This window comes from Bos indicus, chromosome 7, assembly GCF_029378745.1.
Source record: "Bos indicus isolate NIAB-ARS_2022 breed Sahiwal x Tharparkar chromosome 7, NIAB-ARS_B.indTharparkar_mat_pri_1.0, whole genome shotgun sequence".
NCBI lineage: Eukaryota > Metazoa > Chordata > Mammalia > Artiodactyla > Bovidae > Bos > Bos indicus.
In genome coordinates this window covers 30796568-30818619 of record NC_091766.1, presented here as the reverse complement: position 1 = coordinate 30818619, position 22052 = coordinate 30796568, and the positions used below count along the sequence as shown (strand labels likewise).

Genomic DNA, 22052 nt, shown 5'->3' with positions numbered 1-22052 from the left:
TTTCATGATTATTCATATTGGGTACTTCATATGGATTTATTTTCAAGTTCACTGATACTTTTGTGTCATCTACATTCTTTTATTGAACCCAATCTGTAACTTTTTTAGATACTTTGATTTTAGTTTTGGAGTTTTCCTTTTTTCTTTCTTTTCTTTCTCTGTTTTGTTTGTTTTAGTAGGTTCTGTTTCTTTGCTGCAAACATTCATTTTTTTATTCACTTCAGATATATTTATCGTTATCTCATGGAGCATAGCTCGAAAACCTCGGAAAAGTTTTCTTGGCTAATACTGCAATATCTGTTTGGGGGTTAGGATCTGTTGATTGTCTTTTCTCTTGAAATTTGATCACAGGTTTATTACACAAGCACTAAATAATAGCCTTGAGTTGAGATTGACTGTTTTTGAGATTGCGTGTAATTTTGACAAATTTTGGTGTTTTTCAGAGTTATTATCAAGCAAAGTTAAGAAATGCAAAAAGAAATCAAGTTAGATGACTCTAGATTTAGAAATTGTAAAATAGTAAAGTGGGTAGTCAAAAAAAAGGGGGGGGGGAAGCACCATTATAGCAATTCTGATGTACTTCTTATAAGTTTGAACAAATTTTGGGAGATAGTGAAAGACAGGGTAGCCTGGTGTACTGTAGTTCGTGGGGTTGCAAAGAGTTGGACACGACTTAGTGACTGAACAACAGCAGCAAGGAAATTTATGTAACCCTAGACAAGTTCGTGTGCAGGCAAAACTAAAATCCAGAACTTTGATCCCCAGGAAATTTTGACATTTTAAAAATAAAAATCTCTTCTTAATAATCAAGTTGAGTACCCAGGTCTATTATATAGGCCCTTAATGCCTGTTTCTTACTCAAATCAAGTATAATCTCCCTCAGTATCCATACAGCATTGGTTTTAGGACACACTACAGACACCAAAATCCCTTTTGGGAAGTCTCTTATTTAAAATGGCATAGTGTTCCATATAACCTATACACATCCTCCCATATACTTTAAAATCATCTCAAATTTTCTTATAATACTTATGTCAGTGTAAATGCTTATAAATAGTAAATACAATGTAAATGCAACGGCAACCCACTCCAGTACTCTTGTCTAGGAAATCCCATGGACGGAGGAGCCTGGTAGGCTACAGTCCATGGGGTTGTGAAGAGTCGTGGACATGACTGGGTGACTTCACTTTCACTTTTCACTTTCATGCACTGGAGAAGGAAAAGGCAACCCACTCCAGTGTTCTTGCCTGGAGAAACCCAGGATGGGAGCCTGGTGGGCTGCCGTCTATGGGGTCGCACAGAGTCGGACATGACTGACGTGACTTAGTGGCAGCAGCTGTGCAATTGGTTGCTGGAGTGAAAGTGAAAGTTGCTCAGTAGTGTCCTACTTTTTGTGACCCCATGGACTATACAGTCCATGGCATTCTCAAGGCCAGAATACGGGAGTGGGTAACCCTTCCCTTCTCCAGGGGATTTTCCCAACCCAGAGATCGAATTCAGGTCTCCCCCATTGCAGGCAGATTCTTTACCAGCTGAGCCACCAGGGAAGCCCAAGAATACTGGAGTAGGTAGCCTATCCCTTCTCCAGCTGATCTTCCCGACCCAGGAAACAAACCAGGGTCTCCTGCATTGCAGGTAGATTCTTTACCAACTGAGCTATCAGGGAAGCCCTGAAGGTTGCTCAGTCGTGTCTGACTCTTTGAGACCCCATGGACTATATAGTCCGTGGAATTCTCCAGCCAGAATACTGGAGTGGGTAGCCTTTCTCTTCTCCCGGGGATCTTCCCAACCCAGGGATCAAACCCAGGTCTCCCACATTGCAGGCAGGTTCTTTACCAGCTGAGCCACAAGCTGGTGTGTGGCAAAATCCACTTTATTGAATCTCTCTGAAATTAAAAAAAAATATTTTCAATCTGCAGTTGATTGAATCTGTTGGACCCCCACAAAGAGAGGACCAGCTGCAAAAAACAATATTTATTTGTGTATTGATTGGTTGGTTTTTAAAGAGTATGTGTTTATTCTTTTTTTTATAATTTTTTTTATGACTGTGCTGGGCATTCATTGCTGCAGGGCTTTTCTCTAATTGTTGCAAGCAGGGACTACTCTTTGGTTGTGATACACAGGCTTCTCATCGTGGTGGCTCTCTTGTTGGGGAGCATGGGCTCTGGGGCACGCAGGCTTCATTAGTTGTGGCCCGTGGGCTCAGTAACTGTGGCTCCCAGGCTCTAGAGCACAGGCCCAGTAGTTTAGGTGCACAGGTTTAGTTGCTGGCGGCATGTGGGATCTTCCTGGATCAGGGACTGAACCCGTGTCTCCTGCATTGGCAGATAGATTCTTTACCACTGAGCCTATAGATTCTTTACCACTGAGCCTCCAGGGAAGCCCAGCAGCGTTTATTTTTAATGAGTAGTGTCAGGAAACTGGGTCGTACTCATAGGTAACCATTTCTTTTATATAGTGGCATATTCGAAGCATTTTTCTGTGAAACCAAATGCCACTCTGCTGCTATGTCTTTTGAAAAATAGACTTTACCTTTTAGAGCAGTTTTAAGTTCATAGCAAAACTGAGTGGAAAGTATAAGATTTCCCATATAATGTGCCTACACATGCGTTTTTCTGCATTATCAATATCCTCCACCATAGTGGTACCTTTGCTACAATTGGTAAAACTACACTGACAAATCACAATCACCCAAGATCCGTAGTTTACATTAGGGTTCACCCTTGGTGTTGTACGTTCTCTGGGTTTGGGCAAATGTATAATGACATGTGTCCACTGTTACAATATATTACAGAGTAGTTTCACTGTCCTGAAATTCCTCTCTGCTCTGCTTGTTCATCCCACCCTTCCCCCAATCCACTAGTCTTTACTATCTCCATAGTTCTGCCTTTTCAACAGTGCAGTATAGTTGTAAATATATAATATGTAGGTCTTTCAGGCTGGCTTCTTTCACATTTAAGTTTCCTCTATGTCTTTTCATGGTTAGCTGCTTCATTTCCTTTTGGTCTGAATAATACAATGCAAACTGTATTGTCTGGATGTACTGTAGTTTGCTTACCCAGGCACCTACTGAAGAACATCTTCATTGCTTCCAAATTTTAGCAATTATAATTAAAGCTACTGTTAACATTATGTGCATGTTTTTGTGTGGGTATGTTTTCAGCTCCCCTGGATGACTACTAAACATCACAGTTGCTGGAACACATAAGAGTATGCTTATCTTATAAATGTACTGCCAAAATGGTCTTCCATAGTGGTTGTACCACTTTGCATTCCCACCAGCAGTGAATGAGAGTTCCTCTTGCTTCACATCCTCATCAGCATTTGGTGGTATCAGTGTTCGAAATTTTGATCACTTTAATAGGTGTCTGGAGTGACTCCACTGTGAGGTGTAGTGTGTCTCACTGTTGTTTCAGTTTGCATTTCCCTGATAACATATGATGTGGGACATCTTTTCTTACGGTTATCTGCCATATGTTTATCTTTGGTGAAGTATCTGTTACGGTCTTTGGCCGTTTATTAAATTGGGTTGTTCATTTTCTAATTGTTGAGTTTTAAGAGTTCTTTGTATGCTTTGCATAATAAAGCTTTATCAGCTGTGTCTTTTGAAAATATTTTCTCCCAGTCTGCAGCTTGTTTTTCCATTTTCTTGACATTGTCCTTTGCAGAGTAGTTTTTATTTTAATTTTGGTGAAGTCTGCTTTATCAAATGTTTTTTTCATGGATTGTGCCTCTGTTATATCTAAAAACTTACTATGAAACATGAGGTCATCTAGATTTCCTCTTGAGTTATCTTCGAGACACTTTATACTTTAGTGCTCTATCTTTAGGTCAATGATCCATTTTGAGTTGATTTTTGTGAATGCTGTAAGTTCTGTTTCTAGATGCTTTTCTTACATGTAGATTTTCAGTTGTTGCAGCAGTTTGTTGAAGAGACTAATTTTTCCACATTATGTTGCCTTTGCTCATTTGTTGAGAATCATTTGGCTGTTCTGTTGTTTTTCAGTCACTAAGTCATGCCTGACTCTGCAGTCCCATGGACTGCAACATGCCACGCTTCTGTGTTCTTCACTATCTTCCAGAGTTTGTTCAGACTCCCGTCCATTGAGTTGGCAATGCCATCCAACCATCTCATGCTCTCTTGCCCCCTTCTCCGCCTACCCTCAGTCTTTCCCAGCATCAGGGTCTTTTCTAATGAGTCGAATCACCATTAGTCCTTTCAGTATATGATCAGGGTTGATTTCCTTTAGAATTGATTGATTTGATCTCCTTGAAATCCAAAGGACTCTCAAGAGTCTTCTTCAACATCGTAACTCAGAAATATCAATTGTTTGACGCTCAGCATTATTTATTGTCCAGCTCTCACATCTGTACATTACTACTGGAAAAACCATAGCATTGACTATAAGGACCTTTGTCAGCAAAGTGATGTCTCTGCTTTTTAATATGCTGTCTATATGTATCATAGCTTTCCTTCCAAGGAGCAAGTGTCTTTTAACTTCTTGGCTGCAGTCACCATCTGCAGTGATTTTGGAGCCTGAGAAAGTAAACTCTGTCACTGTTTCCACTTTTTCCCTTTCTATTTGCCATGAAGTGATGGGACCAAACACAATGATCTTAGTTTTTTACATGTTGAGTTTTAAGCCAGCCTTTTCACTCTTCTCTTTAACCCTCTTCCAGAGGCTCTTTAGTTTCTTTTCGCTCTCTGCCAAGAGTGATGGTTGTTGATATTTCTCCTATCAATTTTGATTCCAGCTTGTGATTCACCCAGCCCAGCATTTCACATAATGTACTCTGCATATAAGCTAAATTAGCGGGGTGACAATATACAGCCTTGATGCAGTCCTTTTCCAATTTTGAACTAATCGGTGGCTCAGACAGTAAAGCGTCTGAGACCTGGTTCGATCCCTGGGTCGGGAAGATCTCCTGGAGAAGGAAATGGCAACCCATTCTAGTACTCTTGCCTGGAAAATTCCTTAGACGGAGAAGCCTGGTAGGCTACAGCCCATGGGATTGCAGAGAGTCAGACACGACTGAGCGACTTCAGTGTCAATGTCAATGTTGTTCCATGTTTAGTTCTAACTGTTGCTCCTTGACTCGAATACAGGCTTCTCAGGTGACAGTTAGGGTGGTCTGGTATTCCTGTTTCTTTAAGAATTTTCCACAGTTTGTTGTGATCCACACAGTCAAACACTTTGGCATAGTCAATGAAGTGGAAGTAGATGTTCTTCTGGAATTCCCATGCTTTCTCTGTGATACAACGAATGTTGGTAATTTGATATCTGGTTCCTCTGCCTTTCTAAATCCAGCTTGTACATCTGGAATTTCTTGGTTCACGTAATGCTGAAGCCTAGCTTGAAGGATTATGAGCATTACCTTGCTAGCATGTGAAAAATGAGCCCAATTGGGTGATAATTTGAAAATTCTTTGACATTGATCTTCTTTGAGATTGAAATGAAAACTGACTTTTTCCAGTCCTGTAGCCACTGCTTTCTTTTCCAAATTTACTGGCATATGGAGTGTAGCACTTTAACGGCATTATCCTTCAGGATTTTAAGTAGCTCAGTTGGAATTCCATCACCTCCACTAACTTTGGTAGTAATGCTTGCATTCAATATCACAGTAATCCAAATCTGTGCCCCAACCAGTATGCTGAAGAAGCTAAAATTGAACAGTTCTATGAAGACCTATAAGACCTTCTAGAACTAATACTCAAAAAAGATGTCCTTTTCATTATAGGGGACTGGAATGCAAAAGTAGGAAGTCAAGAGATACCTGGAGTCACAGGCAGATTTGGCCTTGGAGTACAGAATGAAGCAGGGCAAAGACTAATATAATTTTGCCAAGAGAACACACTGGTCATAGCAAACACCCTCTTCCAACAATACAAGAGAAGATTCCATACACGGACATCACAGATGGTCAATACTGTAATCAGATTGATTACATTCTTTGCAGCCAAAGATGGAAAAGCTCTATACAGTCAGCAAAAACAAGACTGGGAGCTGACTGTGGCTCAGACCATGAACTCCTTATTGCCAAATTCAGACTTAAATTGAAGAAAGTAGGGAAAACCACTAGACCATTCAGGTATGACTTAAATCAAATCCCCTACAATTATACAGTGGAAGTGACAAACACATTCTGGGGATTAGATCTGATAGATAGAGTGCGTGAAGAACTATGGACAGAGGTTTGTGACATTGTACAGAAGGCAGTGATCAAGACCATCCCCAAGAAAAAGAAATGCAAAACGGCAAAATTGTTGTCTGAGGAGGCCTTCAGACAACAGCTTTTCTTCTCGAGAAAAGAGAAGCTAAAGACAAAGGAGGAAAGGAAAGATATTCCCATTTCCAAAGAATATCAAGGAGAGATAAGAAAGCCTTCTTCAGTGATCAGTGCAGAGAAATAGAGGAAAACAACAGAATGGGAAAGACTAGAGATCTCTTCAAGAAAATTAGAGATATGAAGGGAACATTTCATGCAAAGATGGGCTCAATAAAGGACAGAAATGGTATGGACATAACAGAAGCAGAAGATATTAAGAAGAGGTGGCAAGAATACAGAGGAAAACTGTACAAAAAAAGATCTTCAGGACCCAGATAACCATGATGGTGTGATCACTCACCTAAGCCAGACATCCTGGAATGCGAAGTCAAGTGGGCCTTAAGAAGCATCACTATGAACAAAGCTAGTGGAGGTGATGGAATTCCAGTTGAACTATTTCAAATCCTAAAAGATGATGCTGTGAAAGTGCTGCACTCAATATGCTAGCAAATCTGGAAAACTCAGCAGTGGCCACAGGACTGGAAAAGGTCAGTTTTCATTCTCACCCCAAAGAAAGGCAGTGCCAAAGAATGCTCAAACTACCACACAATTGTACTCATCTCACACACTAGCAAAGTAATGCTCAAAATTCTCCAAGCCAGGCTTCAACAATACGTGAATTGTGAACTTCAGATTTTCAAGCTGGTTTTAGAAAAGGCAGAGGAACCAGAGATCAAATTGCCAACATCTGTTGGATCATCGAAAAAGCAAGAGAGTTGAAGAAAAACTTCTATTTTTGCTTTATTGACTATGCCAAAGCCTTTGACTGTGTGGATCACAATAAATTGAAAATTCTTGAAGAGATGGGAATACCAGACCACCTGACTTGCCTTCTGAGAAATCTGTATGCAGGTCAAGAAGCAACAGTTAGAACTGGACATGGAATAACAGACTGATTCCAAATGAGGAAAGGAGTACGTCAAGGCTATATATTGTCACCCTGCTTATTCAACTTATATGCAGAGTACATCATGAGAAATGCTGGTGGTTGAATCACAAGCTGAAATAAAGATTGCCAGGAGAAATATCAATAGCCTCATATATGGCAGAAAGCGAAGAACCAAAGAGCCTCTTGATTAAAGTGAAAGAGTTGGCTAAAAGCTCAACATTCAGAAAACTAAGATCATGGCCTCTGGTCCCATCACTTCATGGCAAATAGATGGGAAAATAATGGAAATAGTGACAGACTTCATTTTTGGGGGCTCCAAAATCACTGCAGATGGTGATTGCAGCCATGAAATTAAAGACGCTTGCTCCTTGGAAGAACAGTTATGACCAACCTAGATAGCATATTAAAAAACAGAGACATTACTTTGCCAGCAAAGGTCCATCTAGTCAGCTCTGTTTTTTCCAGTAGTCATGTATGGATGTGAGAATTGGACTGTGAAGAAAGCTGAGCACTGAAGAATTGATGCTTTTGAATTGTGGTGTTGGAGAAGACTCTTGAGAGTCCCTTGGACTACAAGGAGATCCAACCAGTTCATGCTAGAGGAAATCAGTCCTGAATGTTCATTGGAAGGACCCATGCTGAAGCTGAAATTCCAGTACTTTGGCCACCTGATGTGAAGAACTGACTCATTTGAAAAGACCCTGATGGTGGGAAAGATTGATGGCAGGAGGAGAAGGAACGACAGAGGATGACATGGTTGGATGGCATCATCAACTCAATGGAGATGAGTGTAAGTAAGCTCTGGGAGTTGGTAATAGATAAGGAAGCCTGACGTGCTGCAGTCCATGGGGATGCAAAAAAGTCGTACACAACTAAGCAACTGAACTGAACTGAATGCTTCCTAAGGCCCACTTGACTTCATACTCCAGGAGGTCTGGCTCTCCGTGAGTGACCACACCATTGTGGTTATCTGGGTCATTAAGACTTTTTTTGTATAGTTCTTCTGTGTATTCTTGCCATGTCTTCTTAATCTCTTCTGCTTCTGTTAGGTCCTTACCATTTCTGTCCTTTATCCTACCCATCCTTGCATGAAATGTTCGCTTGATATCTCCAATTTTCTTCAAGAGATCTCTAAACTATTCCATTCTGTTGTTTTCCTCTATTACTTTGCATTGTTCTCTTAAAAAGGCTTTCTTATCTCTCCTTGCTGTTCTGTGGAACTCTTTCCCTTTCTCCCTTGCCTTTCACTTCTCTTCTTTCCTTTGCTATTTGTATCGTCTCCTTAGACAACCACTTTGCCTTCTTGAATTTCTTTTTCTTTAGGCTGGTTTTTGGTCACCACTTTCTGTGTCATTACTGACCTCCATCCATAGTTTTTCAGGCACTCTGTGTATCAGATCTAATCCCTTGAATTATTCGTTACCTCCACTGTACAGTCAGAAGGGGTTAATTAAGATTATACCTAAACTGCTAAGTGGTTTTCCCTACTTTCTTAATAAGTCTGAATTTTGCCATATGAAGCTCATGATCTGAGTCACAGTCAGCTCCAGGTCTTGTTTTTGCTGACTGTAGAGAGCGTCTCCATCTTCAGCTGCAAAGAATATAATCAGACTGATTTCAGTATTGACCCTCTGGTGATGTCCTTGTCTAGAGTTGTCACTTCTGTTTTTGGAAGAGGGCGTTTGCTATGACAGGTGTGCTCTCTTGACAAAATTCTGTTGGCCTTTGCCCAGCTTCATTTTCAAGGCCAAACTTGCCTCTTAACTCCAGGTATCTCTTGACTTCCTACTTTTGCGTTCCAATCCCCATATGATGAAAAAAGTATCTCTTTTTGGTGTTAATTCTAAAAGGTCTTGTAGGTCTTTATAGAACTGTTCAACTTCAGCTTCTTCAGCATTAGTGGTTGGGACATAGACTTGAATTACTGTGATGTTCAGTGATTTCCCTTGGAAACAAACTGAGATCATTCTGTCGTTGAGATTGTACCCAACTGCGTTTCAGACTCTTGTTGATAATGAGGGCTACTCCATGTCTTCTGAGGAATTCTTGCCCACCGAAGTAAACCTGATGGTCATCTGAATTAAATTCACCCATTCCCATCCATTTTAGTTCACTGGTTTCTAAGTTGTCAGTGTTTACTCTTACCATCTCATGCTTGACCATGTCTAGTTCACCTTAATTCATGTACCTAACATTCCAGGTCCTATACTTTATTCTTCTTTACAGCATCAGACTTACCTCTCAACACCAGATACACCCACAACTGAGTGTTGTTTCCACTTTGGCCCAGCCTCTTCCTTCTTTTTGGAGCTATTTCTCCACTCTTCCCCAGTAGCATATGACACCCTCTGACCCGAAGGGCTCATCTTCCAGTGTCATATCTTTTTGACTTTTCATAATGTCCACAGAGTTCTCAAGGCAGGAATAATGGAATGGTTTGCCATTCCCTCCTCCAGTGGACCATGTTTTGTCAGAGCTCTCCACCATGACCCGTCCTTCTTGGGTGGCCCTGCATGGCATGGCTCATGGCTTCATTGAGTTATGCAAGCCCCTTGGCCACAAGACTGCCATCCGTGAAGGACTTGCTGATAGTGAGTGAGTCTATCTCTAGGTTCTCTGTCTGTCCCACTGGTCTGTTTGCTCTTTTACCTGTCCCATGCTGTGTCAGTTCCTGTGGCCTCATGGTGAGTCTTGAGGTCAGGAGCTGCAGTCCTCCCACTATGTTCTTCTCGTTCAGTAATGTACTGTCTCTTCTGGGTTTTGTGCTTCTCGTGTAAACTTTGTCATCATTCTGTCGATACCCACAAAATAGCTTGCTGGAATTTTGATTGGTATTGCATTGAACCTGTGGTTCAAAGTCAGGAAGAATGGACATCTTGACAGTATTGAGTCTTCCTATTCATGAATATGGAATATCTCTCCATTTATTTAGTTCTTTAATTTTGTTCATTAGAATTGTTTAGTTTTACTCATAGGGATTTTGTGCATATTTTGTTAGATTTCTTCCTAAGTGTTTAGTTGTTTTGGGTGCTGATGTAAATGGTATTTTTTTCTTTTTAAATTTCAAATTCTATTTGTTGATGGTATATAGAAGTAATTAGCTTCTGTAGGTTAACGTTGTATCCTGCAACCTTGCTATAATTGTTTATTAGTTCTGGAAGCCTTTGTCAGTTCTTCTGGATTTTATTTCCTTTTTTATCTTTACTGCATTAGCTTGGACTTGCAGCGTTATGTTGACAAGCAGTAATGACAGCAGACATCCTTACCTTGTTCTTGCTCTTAGTGAGAAAGCCCTTAGTTTTTCTTTAAATGTAATGTTCGGGGTAGATGTTTTTTTTAGCTATTCCTCAAATTGCAGCAATTCCTCTTCTGTGAATGGGTGCTGGAGCCACTCTGCTATTTTTATGTATATATACTTAAAGGCATTTCAAACTTTATTGTAGACAGTCTGGTTGACAGACTTACTGTCATTTCTTACACACATTCATAGTTATTTTCTTAGAGTTGAGTTAACAGATAGTCATTGAGTGTTCGCTGCCAGGAACCTGGTAAAAAGAAATAAAATAAGACATTCTTCTTTCCATACAGAGTTGTTAGTCTATAAATAGATAATAATGGTAATAGAGAAATTATGACAAAAGAAACAGATATGCATTGGAAGCATATATACCACTCAACCATACTCAATTAGAGGGTTGTCAGGAACATCTTCTGGAAAAAGCTTGTAGGAAAAGCTTATTTGTTTTTAAGTTCCTTCAAGAAAAACATGCTAAGGTGAGTTGACGCCTACCTTTGTGAGAGTTTGGAGATGTAGTAATGAGCTCCTGAGAGAAAAGAAAACTGCTTTTTAAAATTTTCCCATAAGGAATTTAAACTGTTTTTGAAAGCTGTAAAGAAATGTCCTTATGCCGTAGGGGATCGTTACTCAAAAAACTGATCAGACAAATGTTATTAATTAGAAATGGCCTTAAAGTAAAATTGATAATTTACCCTTACTACTTAATAACTTATGCCAGAAAGTGAAAAAGAACTGAAGAGCCTCTTGATGAAAGTGAAAGAGGAGAGTGAAAAAGTTGGCTTAAAACTCAACATTCAGAAAACTAAGATCATGGCATCTGGTCCCATCACTTCATGGCAAATAGATGGGGAAACAGTGGAAACAGTGTCAGACTTTATTTTGGGGGGCTCCAAAATCACTGCAGGTGGTGATTGCAGCCATGAGATTAAAAGGTGCTTACTCCTTGGAAGGAAAGTTACGACCAACCTAGACAGCATGTTAAAAAGCAGAGATATTACTTTGTCAACAAAGGTCCATCTAGTCAAGGCTATGGTTTTTCCAGTGGTCATGTCTGGATGTGAGAGTCGGACTATAAAGAAAGCTGAACACTGAAGAATTGATGCTTTTGAACTGTGGTGTTGGAGAAGACTCTTGAGAGTCCCTTGGACTGCAAGGAGATCCAACCAGTCCATCCTAAAGGAGATCAGTCCTGGGTGTTGATCGGAAGGACTGATGTTGAAGCTGAAACTCCAGTGCTTTGGCCACCTGATGTGAAGAGCTGACTCATTTGAAAAGACCCTGATGCTGGAAAAGATTGAAGGCGGGAGGAGAAGGGGACGACAGAGGATGAGATGGCTGGATGGCATCACCGACTCAATGGACATGGGTTTGGGTGGACTCCAGGAGTTGGTGATGGACAGGGAGGCCTGGCGTGCTGCGATTCATGGGCTTTCAGAAGACATGACTGAGTGACTGAACTGAACTGAATTAATAACTTTATTCATTAATATGTACCATTAAGTAAGTGGAAAGGCAAGAGTACAAACTGGGAGAAAATTTTATTCTCCATACATATGTGATACATATCTAGAACTTCTATCTAGACTATGTAAAGAACTCCTACAAATGAATAACAACAATAGAAAAATAGGGAAAATACTTAAAGAGACCCTTCACAAAGGAAGATATCCACATGTCTGTTAAACATATGAAAAACTGCTCGCCATCGTTACTCATCAGGAAAATGCCAATTCAGATCACAGTAATGTGCACTTTATACTGTCCATAATAGCTTAAGTGAAAACATGAAATATATTTAAGTGTTGACAGGATATAAAGCAGCTGGAAGCTCTGTATATTACTGGTGTGTGTGTATTAGTCACACGGTCGTGTCCAACTCTAACCCCATGGACTGTAGCCCTCCGGGTTTCTCTGTCCATTGGATTCTACAGGCTGGAATACTGGAGTGCATTGCCATTCCCTTCTCCAGAGGATCTTCTGACCCAGGGATCGAACCCTGGTCTCCTGCATTGCAGGCAGATCCTTTACCGTTGAGCTACAGGGAAGTCCTATATTACTGGGGGGAGTGTAAATTATATAACTGCTTTAGAAGATTTTTAGCGATATCTTCTAAAGCAGAACATTTACCTATCCTGTGATTCAGGTATTCCACTCCTAGGTACATAACAAACAGAAATTTGTTCACTGTTTGCTAAAAGATACATGTGCTGGACAGTTCATACAGCACTGCTGGTAGTGGTAAAAAACTGGTAATGAAATTTGAAAACCTAGGTGCTCATCAGCAGCAGAATGGATCAGTTGTGGTGTATTTACACAGTGGAATATTTACATCAACAAAGATGAGTGTTCTATTATTACATGCGACAATATAAGAGTCTTGTATACAGAGCATTAAGATCAGAAAAACAAAACAGAAAAAAAAATGTGTTTTGGATGATTCTAGTTCTGTGAAGAGCAAAAACAGGAAAAACGAATCCTTGTTGGTGGAAGCCTAGGTTGGGAGAGGGTAAAGAATGGGGGGGAGCACGAGTGGAGCTTCTCGATTTGATAATGTTCTCTTTCTTGATCTGGGTGCTGACTACACAGGTGTGTTGGGTTTTGAAAATATATAGCTGTGCACTTGTGCTATATACAGCTTCCTTTTATGTTATGTATTTTTTTTAAGTACTGGTTTTAAACATTATAAGGAAACTGATAAATCTAAAAGCTTTACAGTGTTGATTCCATTTTGCTGATTTTTGTACTTTCAGAAATATAAAAATATTCCTTTAGCTTAGTTGAAATGTAAATAATTGGGAATTTTTTAGTTTGAAAATACAGAAATTTTAGAATAATTGTAGTCTTAAGTCAACTACTGCTAAACCTTTTTCTTAAAGTATTAATTTGAACTTCTTATTCATGCAACATATTTGCAAGGTCTGATTTTTACTATTATATATACTGTATAAAACATTAAAATTTGTTTTTGTTAATTATAACTAAACTTGACAGATTAGTATAGCTAACTGGGTGACTGGAAAAGATTTTCTGTTTTAAATCTTAAGTGACTTGTTAAGAAAGGAGGTGAGTGAAAGTGTGTTTTTGGTTATTTCTTACCCTCAGAGGAGGAACTGTAAATAGATGTTCTTATTCTTTTTCTCTGCTTATCAGGAGAATGTTCTATTTCTGTAGTACCTGGAGACATAATTATAACAGACAAACATGGCAATCCATTATCAATTATTTTTTTAACAGTCAAGTCCATCATCTCCGGATCCAGCTAGCTTTCTTGCAGAAGATATTAGTACAAACTCCAATGGTCCAAAACCTGCAGAAGTTGCGCTAGATGATGACAGAGAAGATCTTTTTGCAGGTAATTGTAAATAGCTTTATTCTTTTTTTAAGTAATTGTCAATTGTAGCATATATCCTATCAAAATATTCTCTTAAAACTAACATTTTCTGTGAAGTACTGTTGATGGCTTTTCTTGTTAACGACTTAGGAGGATAGGAAATTTTAGTTACTTTGCTTTGTGAAAAATAAAGACTGTTGTGAGAAGCACGAATGTGATCCTTTCTGGTTTTAAGCGTTTGGAAATAAGTCACATGAATAATTTGATTATTTCGAGCAGTACTTGGACACAAACTAATGGTTGTGGCATTCAGACTTTGAGAAATAGCAATGATTATATTCTTTCTTACTTACAATTTTTCACAAAGCAAAATTAAACTCTGAACTTAAGAATTACTTTATTCATAATCTATATATATTTGAAATCTGTTTTAAAAATGTTTTAGTATTTACCATGGGTTCCATTTTGATTCAATTTTAAGTGAATAAATTGATGCTTCAGGAATTTATTTTTGATATGGGGGCAGGATTTGGTGTAGTCTCTTTCTACCTTTAAAAAATTGGACCCTCTTCAAAACAATTACCTGCTTTAAGATTAAAATTTAAATACAAATTAATGTTTGGCTATTAAAAAGCAGCATCTGCCTTAGAATTAATGGCACAAATAATTGCAATAGTAAGTCTTTGTGTGTTTGAGAGCTTAATTTACCTAAACTGGCTTTCTTTGAGTTAAAACTTGATAATGTAAACTTGATAATGTATCCTCCCTCAGCTTTTATAGTGGCTGAATATTGAAACCATCCTGTATTTTTTTAATATAAGTATATTTAAAAATACAGTCCTCTATGACAGAGGTCCATATAATTTCCTGTTTAATGTGTGAAAAGTTTTCACTGCAGATGAATTCATGTATTTTATGAATTCGTGTCAGAAAATTAAAATGTGAAGACAATCATTTACCCAGCCACCCCCTCCCCTGTTCTGTAGCTACCTAACAACTTAGAGTATGACAGTTAACCAAAATTGTAATACTCCTTTTTCTTTTCTTTCCTTGACTTTTTCCTAGGAGATCCTTAGAAGTTTCTTCATGGCATTTATGTTTTAATCTGAAAGATGACAAAAGTAGCTGCTAATCTAAAATTGTGGTTATTCCTCTAATAGTAGAGGGTCATAAATAGAACACTTGGATTATCCATTGTATTGAAGAGTCTCTAAGTCTCAGAATTCTATGTTAATGAGTGTGCTGAAACTCTAAAGCAGAACTCTGTATCTCTGCCTAGGAAAGATGGTTTTCTTGTTTACAGTGTGCCCTGCTGATCAAACAGTTTGCCACGTCAGGGCTGTGCAGTAATATTTGCCCACGAGGCTCAACTGGAAAAATCTTTTTTGTGTTAGTGTACCTAGTGCAGAGTATACTAAACATAGTGATTGATCCATGGTCAGTGTCAGTGTTTTTGTTTTTAAGGAGAAACAGAGATGAAGCAATAAAAATATCCATCTGTTTCTTTTGTTATCTGCAGACACTTTTTATGCTTTATCTTTTATCTTAAACTCAGCTACATTTCATAATGACATCATTAGGTTTCCTAAGACCTGTATAAGAGAAGAAACTATAGGTATTGGTCTAGTGACTTAGCCATTCTGATTTTAAAACCATTATGAGATTAGATTGTAATTGGTATGTATGCCAATATACTTTGGGTAGCATCTCAAATACTATTATTATGTCAGAAGTGGCGTCAGAAAAAGTTCAAGCATGACTTTGTTACTGTTACTAGCTTACTTACAGGATGTTCACCAAACATGGGTAACTAGAGAGCCCCTTTCCACCATCAGTACCATCCTGCGCTAAGCTTCACTGAACACATTGTAGGAAACGGTCCTAGAGGAGTAAGTGAGAGTGAACAAGTTGCCAGTGTTGAAATTGTCCTAGACTTTTAGAACTTGGTTCTGCCAGGGTAGTTAGTATATTTTACTTACTCTTTTCAGCAGATTATACCAAATCCAAAGTTTAACAAGTATTCCTTTGTTTGAAAAATTCTCTGGTGTCTGTGGTATGAGTGAACTGTTACTTAGCTGACATTGACATAATCAATTTACACTTACCTTCAAAGTGTCTCTCTCAAGGAAATGTTAATCTTTATACTTAGTATATATGGGACTTTTTTCTGTATAAAAAGAAAAACTTTGACTTATTTTTTTATTGAGGTATAGTTGATACATAGTATCGTAAGTTTCAGGTGTACAATATAGTGATTTACAGTTTTTCAAGTTTATACTCCACTTATAGTTTTAAAATGTTGGCTGTAATCTCTGTGATGTACAATATATCTTTGTAGATTATTTATTTTATGCATAGTAGTTTGTACCTCTTTAATTCAAAGTAGACATTTTTAATACCTCAGAAATTCAAGAGATATCTTACTGCTTCAAGTAAAGAACATGTTATTACTGATATACTTTTTGAGGTATTAAAATGGCTTACTGTCTGTTGTTACTACTTTCTCAAACTTTGTAGAATCTAAGAACCTCAGGTTAGAAATCACTGATCTAGTCCTGTTTCATTCACTGATCTAGTCCTGCCTGCCTTTTCTTGGTATCAGTTCTATAAACCAGCAGAACTGTGGTTATTATTTTGGCCACTGATTATAAATTTTACTTTTCTGGCTTTGCTTTTAACTTACTCAGTTATGACTGATTCCTGAACAATATGGATTTGAAATGCTCAGGTCCACTAATACGCATTTTTAAAAATTAATAAATACTACAGTACACCTTAATCGGAGGTTGATTGAATCCAAGAATGTGGAACCTCTAAAACAGAGGAGCCATGTATATGGAAGGCCCGGATATAAGTTATACTCAGAGTTTTGACTGTGTAGAGGGTTGGTGGCCCTAACCCCCATGTTGTTCAAGGGTCAACTGTGTTTCACTTTTGTGGAATGCTTCCCTCATTTTTTTCTCTAAATCCATTCAGATCTTTTCAGTTCAGTTTCATAAAATATTCCCTATTTTCCTCAGCCTAGCTTATTCTCTCCCATCTCAACTCAAATTATGGTTTGTTCTATAGTTCATATAGCAGGTAAATGTTTTGTTATGCTCTTTATATTGTTCTCTTGGCTGTTATTTGTCTTTTATTATTTAACATTCCACATGCTTGTGTCTTATTTTCCTGACTAGATTATAAACTCCCTGAGGGCAGGTATGGTACTTTACATCTTTTTGTGTTTCTTCATTGCATTTAGCACAATGTTACATAGCTTTTAGACACTCAGTTTATTGATTTGTTTTGTTTATAAATATATTTAGTTTTAGATTTTTCAAGTGAACAAGTACTTTAAATGCAAACCTAAACACCTATTTCTTTGTGTATATTTGTGTATTCAGCTAATATCCAGTAATCTTTAGCAGTTAATTGCTTTAGATTACTAACTTTGTGGACTTCCCATAACGGATTTTTAATCCCATTTGGGATAGTTCTGAGCAGCTTTCCGCTATAAAGTTTGTGTTTGTGTATAAAAGAATCATAATGTTAGCCTGAATACAAGATTTTGGAAGGTAAGTTACCACAAGTATTAGATATATTATAGATCCAAACACAAATGAATGTGGAATTATTCACATCATTGCTTTCCTACTAGCTTTATACCACTAGAATAGATAACTATGTTGACTTACTGGAATTCTTCCTAAAATCAACAAAATCACTGTTGGTTTTAAAGTTTTAAATAAACCACTAAGGATGGATTCATAAATTATTTATAACAATTATTTTAAAATAATATTTTGATATTATGGGTTATATAAAAATGTTTCATAATTCATTGCCTGCTCTACTTGTTACCAGTATCCTCAACTAACTTGTTTAATTTATATCTAGAAGCTACAGAGGAAGTTTCTCTGGACAGTCCAGAAAGGGAACCTATACTCTCCTCAGAACCTTCTCCTGCAGTCACACCTGTGACCCCCACAACACTCATTGCTCCCAGAATTGAATCAAAGAGTATGTCTGCTCCTGTGATCTTTGATAGATCCAGGGATGAGGTATGGAAAAATGTTTATATTCTAAATTAATATGTAAATAATAACTTTTTTTTTGTTCCCCACCCAGTGTTTCTCTCCTGTCCGTCATTTGTAATCAAAGCCTTTTAGACATTTCCAAAAAGAACACTAAAGAGGTTGGGTAATTTGGTTTCTAAATTTATCCCCACACTTTTTAACCCAATAACTTGAGTACATCACTTTCCTTCTCAAGTCAGGCAGTTTGTCATTTGTGATCTTACCGTAATAGTCCCATGGACTTGGGCACCTGGCTGGCTACAGTTCATATGGTCGCAGAGTCGGACAGGACTGAGCGACTGACACTGTGTTGGCAGAGCAGGGGATGTGTTCTGAGTGGAGAGGAAGCATGAGGGCCTTCTAGGGTGTAATGATGGTGTTTTTTCTTGATCTCGGTTCTGGTTACAGAGATGTGTTTACTTTGTAAAAGTTATTGAGCTGTATACCTAGGATTTATATGCTTTATATATGTTACAGTTCAGATAAGGCTTACTTTTCAAAAATCTGTGCAGTAGGGCAACTTTGAAAAAAATTATCATTAGAAAAACATACTTTTCTGAAGTCTTAGAATATTAATGTTGCTTTTAAATTTTGAAAGATTGAACAGTTCCTGTGTTTTTTTCTTGAAAATAACAAACCTTTCCCTCAGAACTACTGTTAACAGGGATTGCTTACTTACAACGGCATAAGAAGTGCTTCTCTGTAGTCTCATAGGTTTATCATTTTTCCTGCTTCTTTCCTCAGTGAGCTTTGTAGTGCTTTTATTGGCTTCAAGAAGAACATGTGTTTACTAGGTAATTAGAGAGATCATGATGCTCAAGTTGCTTATCATAATTTCTGCAAGTATGTAGGATTCTACTGGCAAAAGTAATGGCTGCTTCCTGGTTTTTAAAGAGGAGAGATACAGCTTTGAAAAATAGTAATACTAAAAATAATTAAGGAATTATTTTCATAATCTGCATCTGAAGATTGAACAAAAATATTCCACAGTATTCCTCCAGAAGTTTTCTTTACATCTGAGGACTCAGAGGAACACAAGATTTTCTGTTGCTTCTCTCAATTATCCTTTTCCTATTGTCTTTTTGTGTGTGTGTATTTTTCACATAGACAGGAAATGTAAAAGCTTTCATTGATTTTCAGAAATGGAGTGCTGAGTGACTCTCAAATTGTTTGATGTGGCAGTGATCCTAATAAAAGATAGATGGTAAAAGTTATACTTACTACTGTTATGATGATAATACAAATTGGAATCTTTAATACCAAAAAAATTTTCCTAGATTGAAGAAGAAGCAAATGGAGATGTTTTTGATATAGAAATTGGTGTATCAGATCCAGAGAAAGTTGGTGAGTCAACATTTATTATATTTTGTACTTGCTACTTTTTGATAATTAACTTGGTTGTTAATGTGCTGTTTTTCCTAACTACATGCATTGTTACAATATTAAAATTGGTGCTTCTAATTTTTAAATTTGTGGCAGCTTGGTGGTTTGTATTGTCTCCCAGCTTTATTGAGAAATAATTGACAAATAAAAATTGTGTGTATTTAGGATGTTATACACATCACAATTATCATAATGTGATAGCTTAATATTTTATGAAATGATTGCCACAATCAAGTTAATATATTACCTCCATAGTTACCTTGTGTGTTAAGCTTATGATTTTTAATAGCTTGGCTTTTCTTATAGGTGATGGCATGAATGCTTACATGGCTTATAGAGTAACGACAAAGGTAAGCCTTTTGCTCCTCTAAAAAAATACTGAGCCCTCACTGTGTAGTATGAGGATACTACAGTGATTAAAGTGTACGTGATCACTGTCTTTACAAGGTTATCATCCAGTAAAAGTTGCATATAAACAGTCACAGTGAGTCGTGAGTGGTTTGGTAGAGAGAGAGTTCTGGGAGGCTATGCAGGAAGGGATCTAATCTAGGCAAAGTAGAAGTGTTGCGGGTGGGAGAGGGGGCAAAGGGATTTGCTTGTGTAAAAGCCAGAAATAAGAAAACATTGTGCTTTCTAGGACCTGCAGGAAGTAGTGCCAGGTTAAATTGTTTGGCAGTAAGCCTGCCTTTATTATGAATAGCCACATTAGGAATTGTATGATGGAAAACCATTGAAGTTCAAACAAGAGTGTGGCACAATGAGATTTTTGTTCTAGAAAGCTCTCTCTGACTCAGTTTGGATTGGGAGGATAAAAGTGTCAGGGAACTTCCCTGGTGGAACACTGGTTAAGACTCTGTGCTTCCACTGCTGGGGAGTGTGTGAGTTCAGTCCCTGGTCAGGGAACTAAGATTCCACGTGCTGCACAGTGCGGCCAAGATAAAAAGAAAGGTCAGGATCTCTAGTTGAGGCAGTTTGAGGCAGTTGCAATTCTTAAAGGGATTGTAGACCTTCAAATCTTAAAGACAGGGGGTCTGCAGCAGTCCTACTGTGAGAAGTGATAGTTAATACTAAGGAATTGGTTTTGGGGATGAGTGAAGAAAATGGTTTCTTGAGTTATATAGGAGCTGTGATCAGTAGAGCTTGGATGTAAGAAGTGAGGAAAGAGGGAAACCTGAGTCTTTGTCTAGAGGAACTCTGTGGTTGTTGGAATGATCCTGGAGAAAAGGCAATACAAAGAGAGGAACGCAGTATGGAGTGAAATCTGTTAATTCATTAAACAGATACTTATTTATGTACCTTGGAGTCAGGCTGTCTTCCAAAAGCTAGAATAGTAAACAATACAGAGAAGTTCCCTTCACTTTTCCAGCAGGGGAAAATATGGTGAAATTGAGGTGGCAGTGCAATTTAAATGGAGGTTTTCCCTTGGACTATGTATCAGACTGAAGCCCAGTGGAGATCTAGGCTAGAGGTAAAGATCAGAGGTCAAGAATCATTAGCGTAAATACAGGTAGAGTCGGTGAGATGAGTTAAGTGTAGAATAAAGCAGGTGTTTTCTGTAAAAAAAACAAACAAACCAGCAACAACTGTGATTTGGGGTTTTTTCAGTTGTTAGAAATCTTTGTTTCACAATAGTTAGCTATTTTTTTTGCTATGTAGACCTCTGTGTGTGTGTATGCATATTCACAATTATGTATTACATTAATTTTTAAATAATTGTTCAGTATTCAAAATTTGAAATACCTCTTCTTCACTTGCAGACTTCTCTTTCCATGTTCAGCAAAAGTGAATTTTCAGTTAAAAGAAGATTTAGTGACTTTCTCGGTTTGCATAGCAAATTAGCAAGCAAGTATTTACATGTTGGTTATATTGTGCCACCAGCTCCAGAAAAGAGTATAGTAGGTAAGTATGAATCTTTAAAAATGGATTTTTGTTACTGGTACTCGTTCAATTTTAATTGTATGGATTTGTGTATTCCATAATCACTCACTATCATGACATATCAATGTCTTAAGAGATACTGAATTTAAATATTCTATTTGTGATAGTCATTTATCAACTGAAGAGTGTATAGCTAAAAATTTTATTTTCTAATACCTAAGGATTTTGATTTATACAATGTGATGATTGTAAATATTAAGTTGGAATTTAGCAAGATGGAAGCAATTAAAAACCCTTTTAGGGTTATTAGAACCTTATTACTGAGTAACATTTAGAGAATATTTAATATTATTAGCATATTAACATTTTTCTGAGGACTTGGAGATGTTCCATGCTCAGCTATACATTGTACAAAAAGATTTGATTTAGCCTTGCTCACAAAGGAGCTATTTAAACTCATCTTATTTTATTACATACCTCAATTTAACATTTAAAAACATTTCACTTTTACAGGTAATAAAGCCTTACTGAGTTAAGAATATGAAGAATATTACAAAAGAGGAAAACCTCTATTGTCCCACCATTAAAATTTTATAGTATTTTTTCCACTCTTTCTTTTCAGTCATAGATTTTTGGTGTTCTCTCAGGAGAAGTTGAGTGCACATCCTCCTTCTCCACCATTTGAACCAGTTTCCCAGTCATAGGTTTTTATTTAATCAATTTTTTATATATATAAGATTGTTATTCTGAAATATATTTGAAATAAGTTTTATTCTAAGTTACTGTTTTTTCCTCTTTAAACATTTGATTTGAAAAGCAGTTTTATCTGTATCTTTTATGATTTTGAAATCTTGATATAGTCAAAAGCATTTTTATATTCTTCCTCAT

At 37.5% G+C, this 22052-nt stretch overlaps 1 protein-coding gene across 1 annotated transcript in view; it reads left to right on the top strand.

Moving 5' to 3' along the window:
* The window catches only part of SNX2 (sorting nexin 2), a 58759-nt gene that overhangs the window by 15776 nt on the left and 20931 nt on the right, over positions 1-22052 (top strand). Inside the window, exons 2-6 of the mRNA XM_019964647.2 lie at positions 13749-13866; positions 17725-17888; positions 19181-19247; positions 19593-19636; positions 21044-21185. Of these exons, the coding sequence (XP_019820206.2) occupies positions 13749-13866; positions 17725-17888; positions 19181-19247; positions 19593-19636; positions 21044-21185 (535 nt within the window). The remainder of the gene's footprint in view (positions 1-13748; positions 13867-17724; positions 17889-19180; positions 19248-19592; positions 19637-21043; positions 21186-22052) is intronic.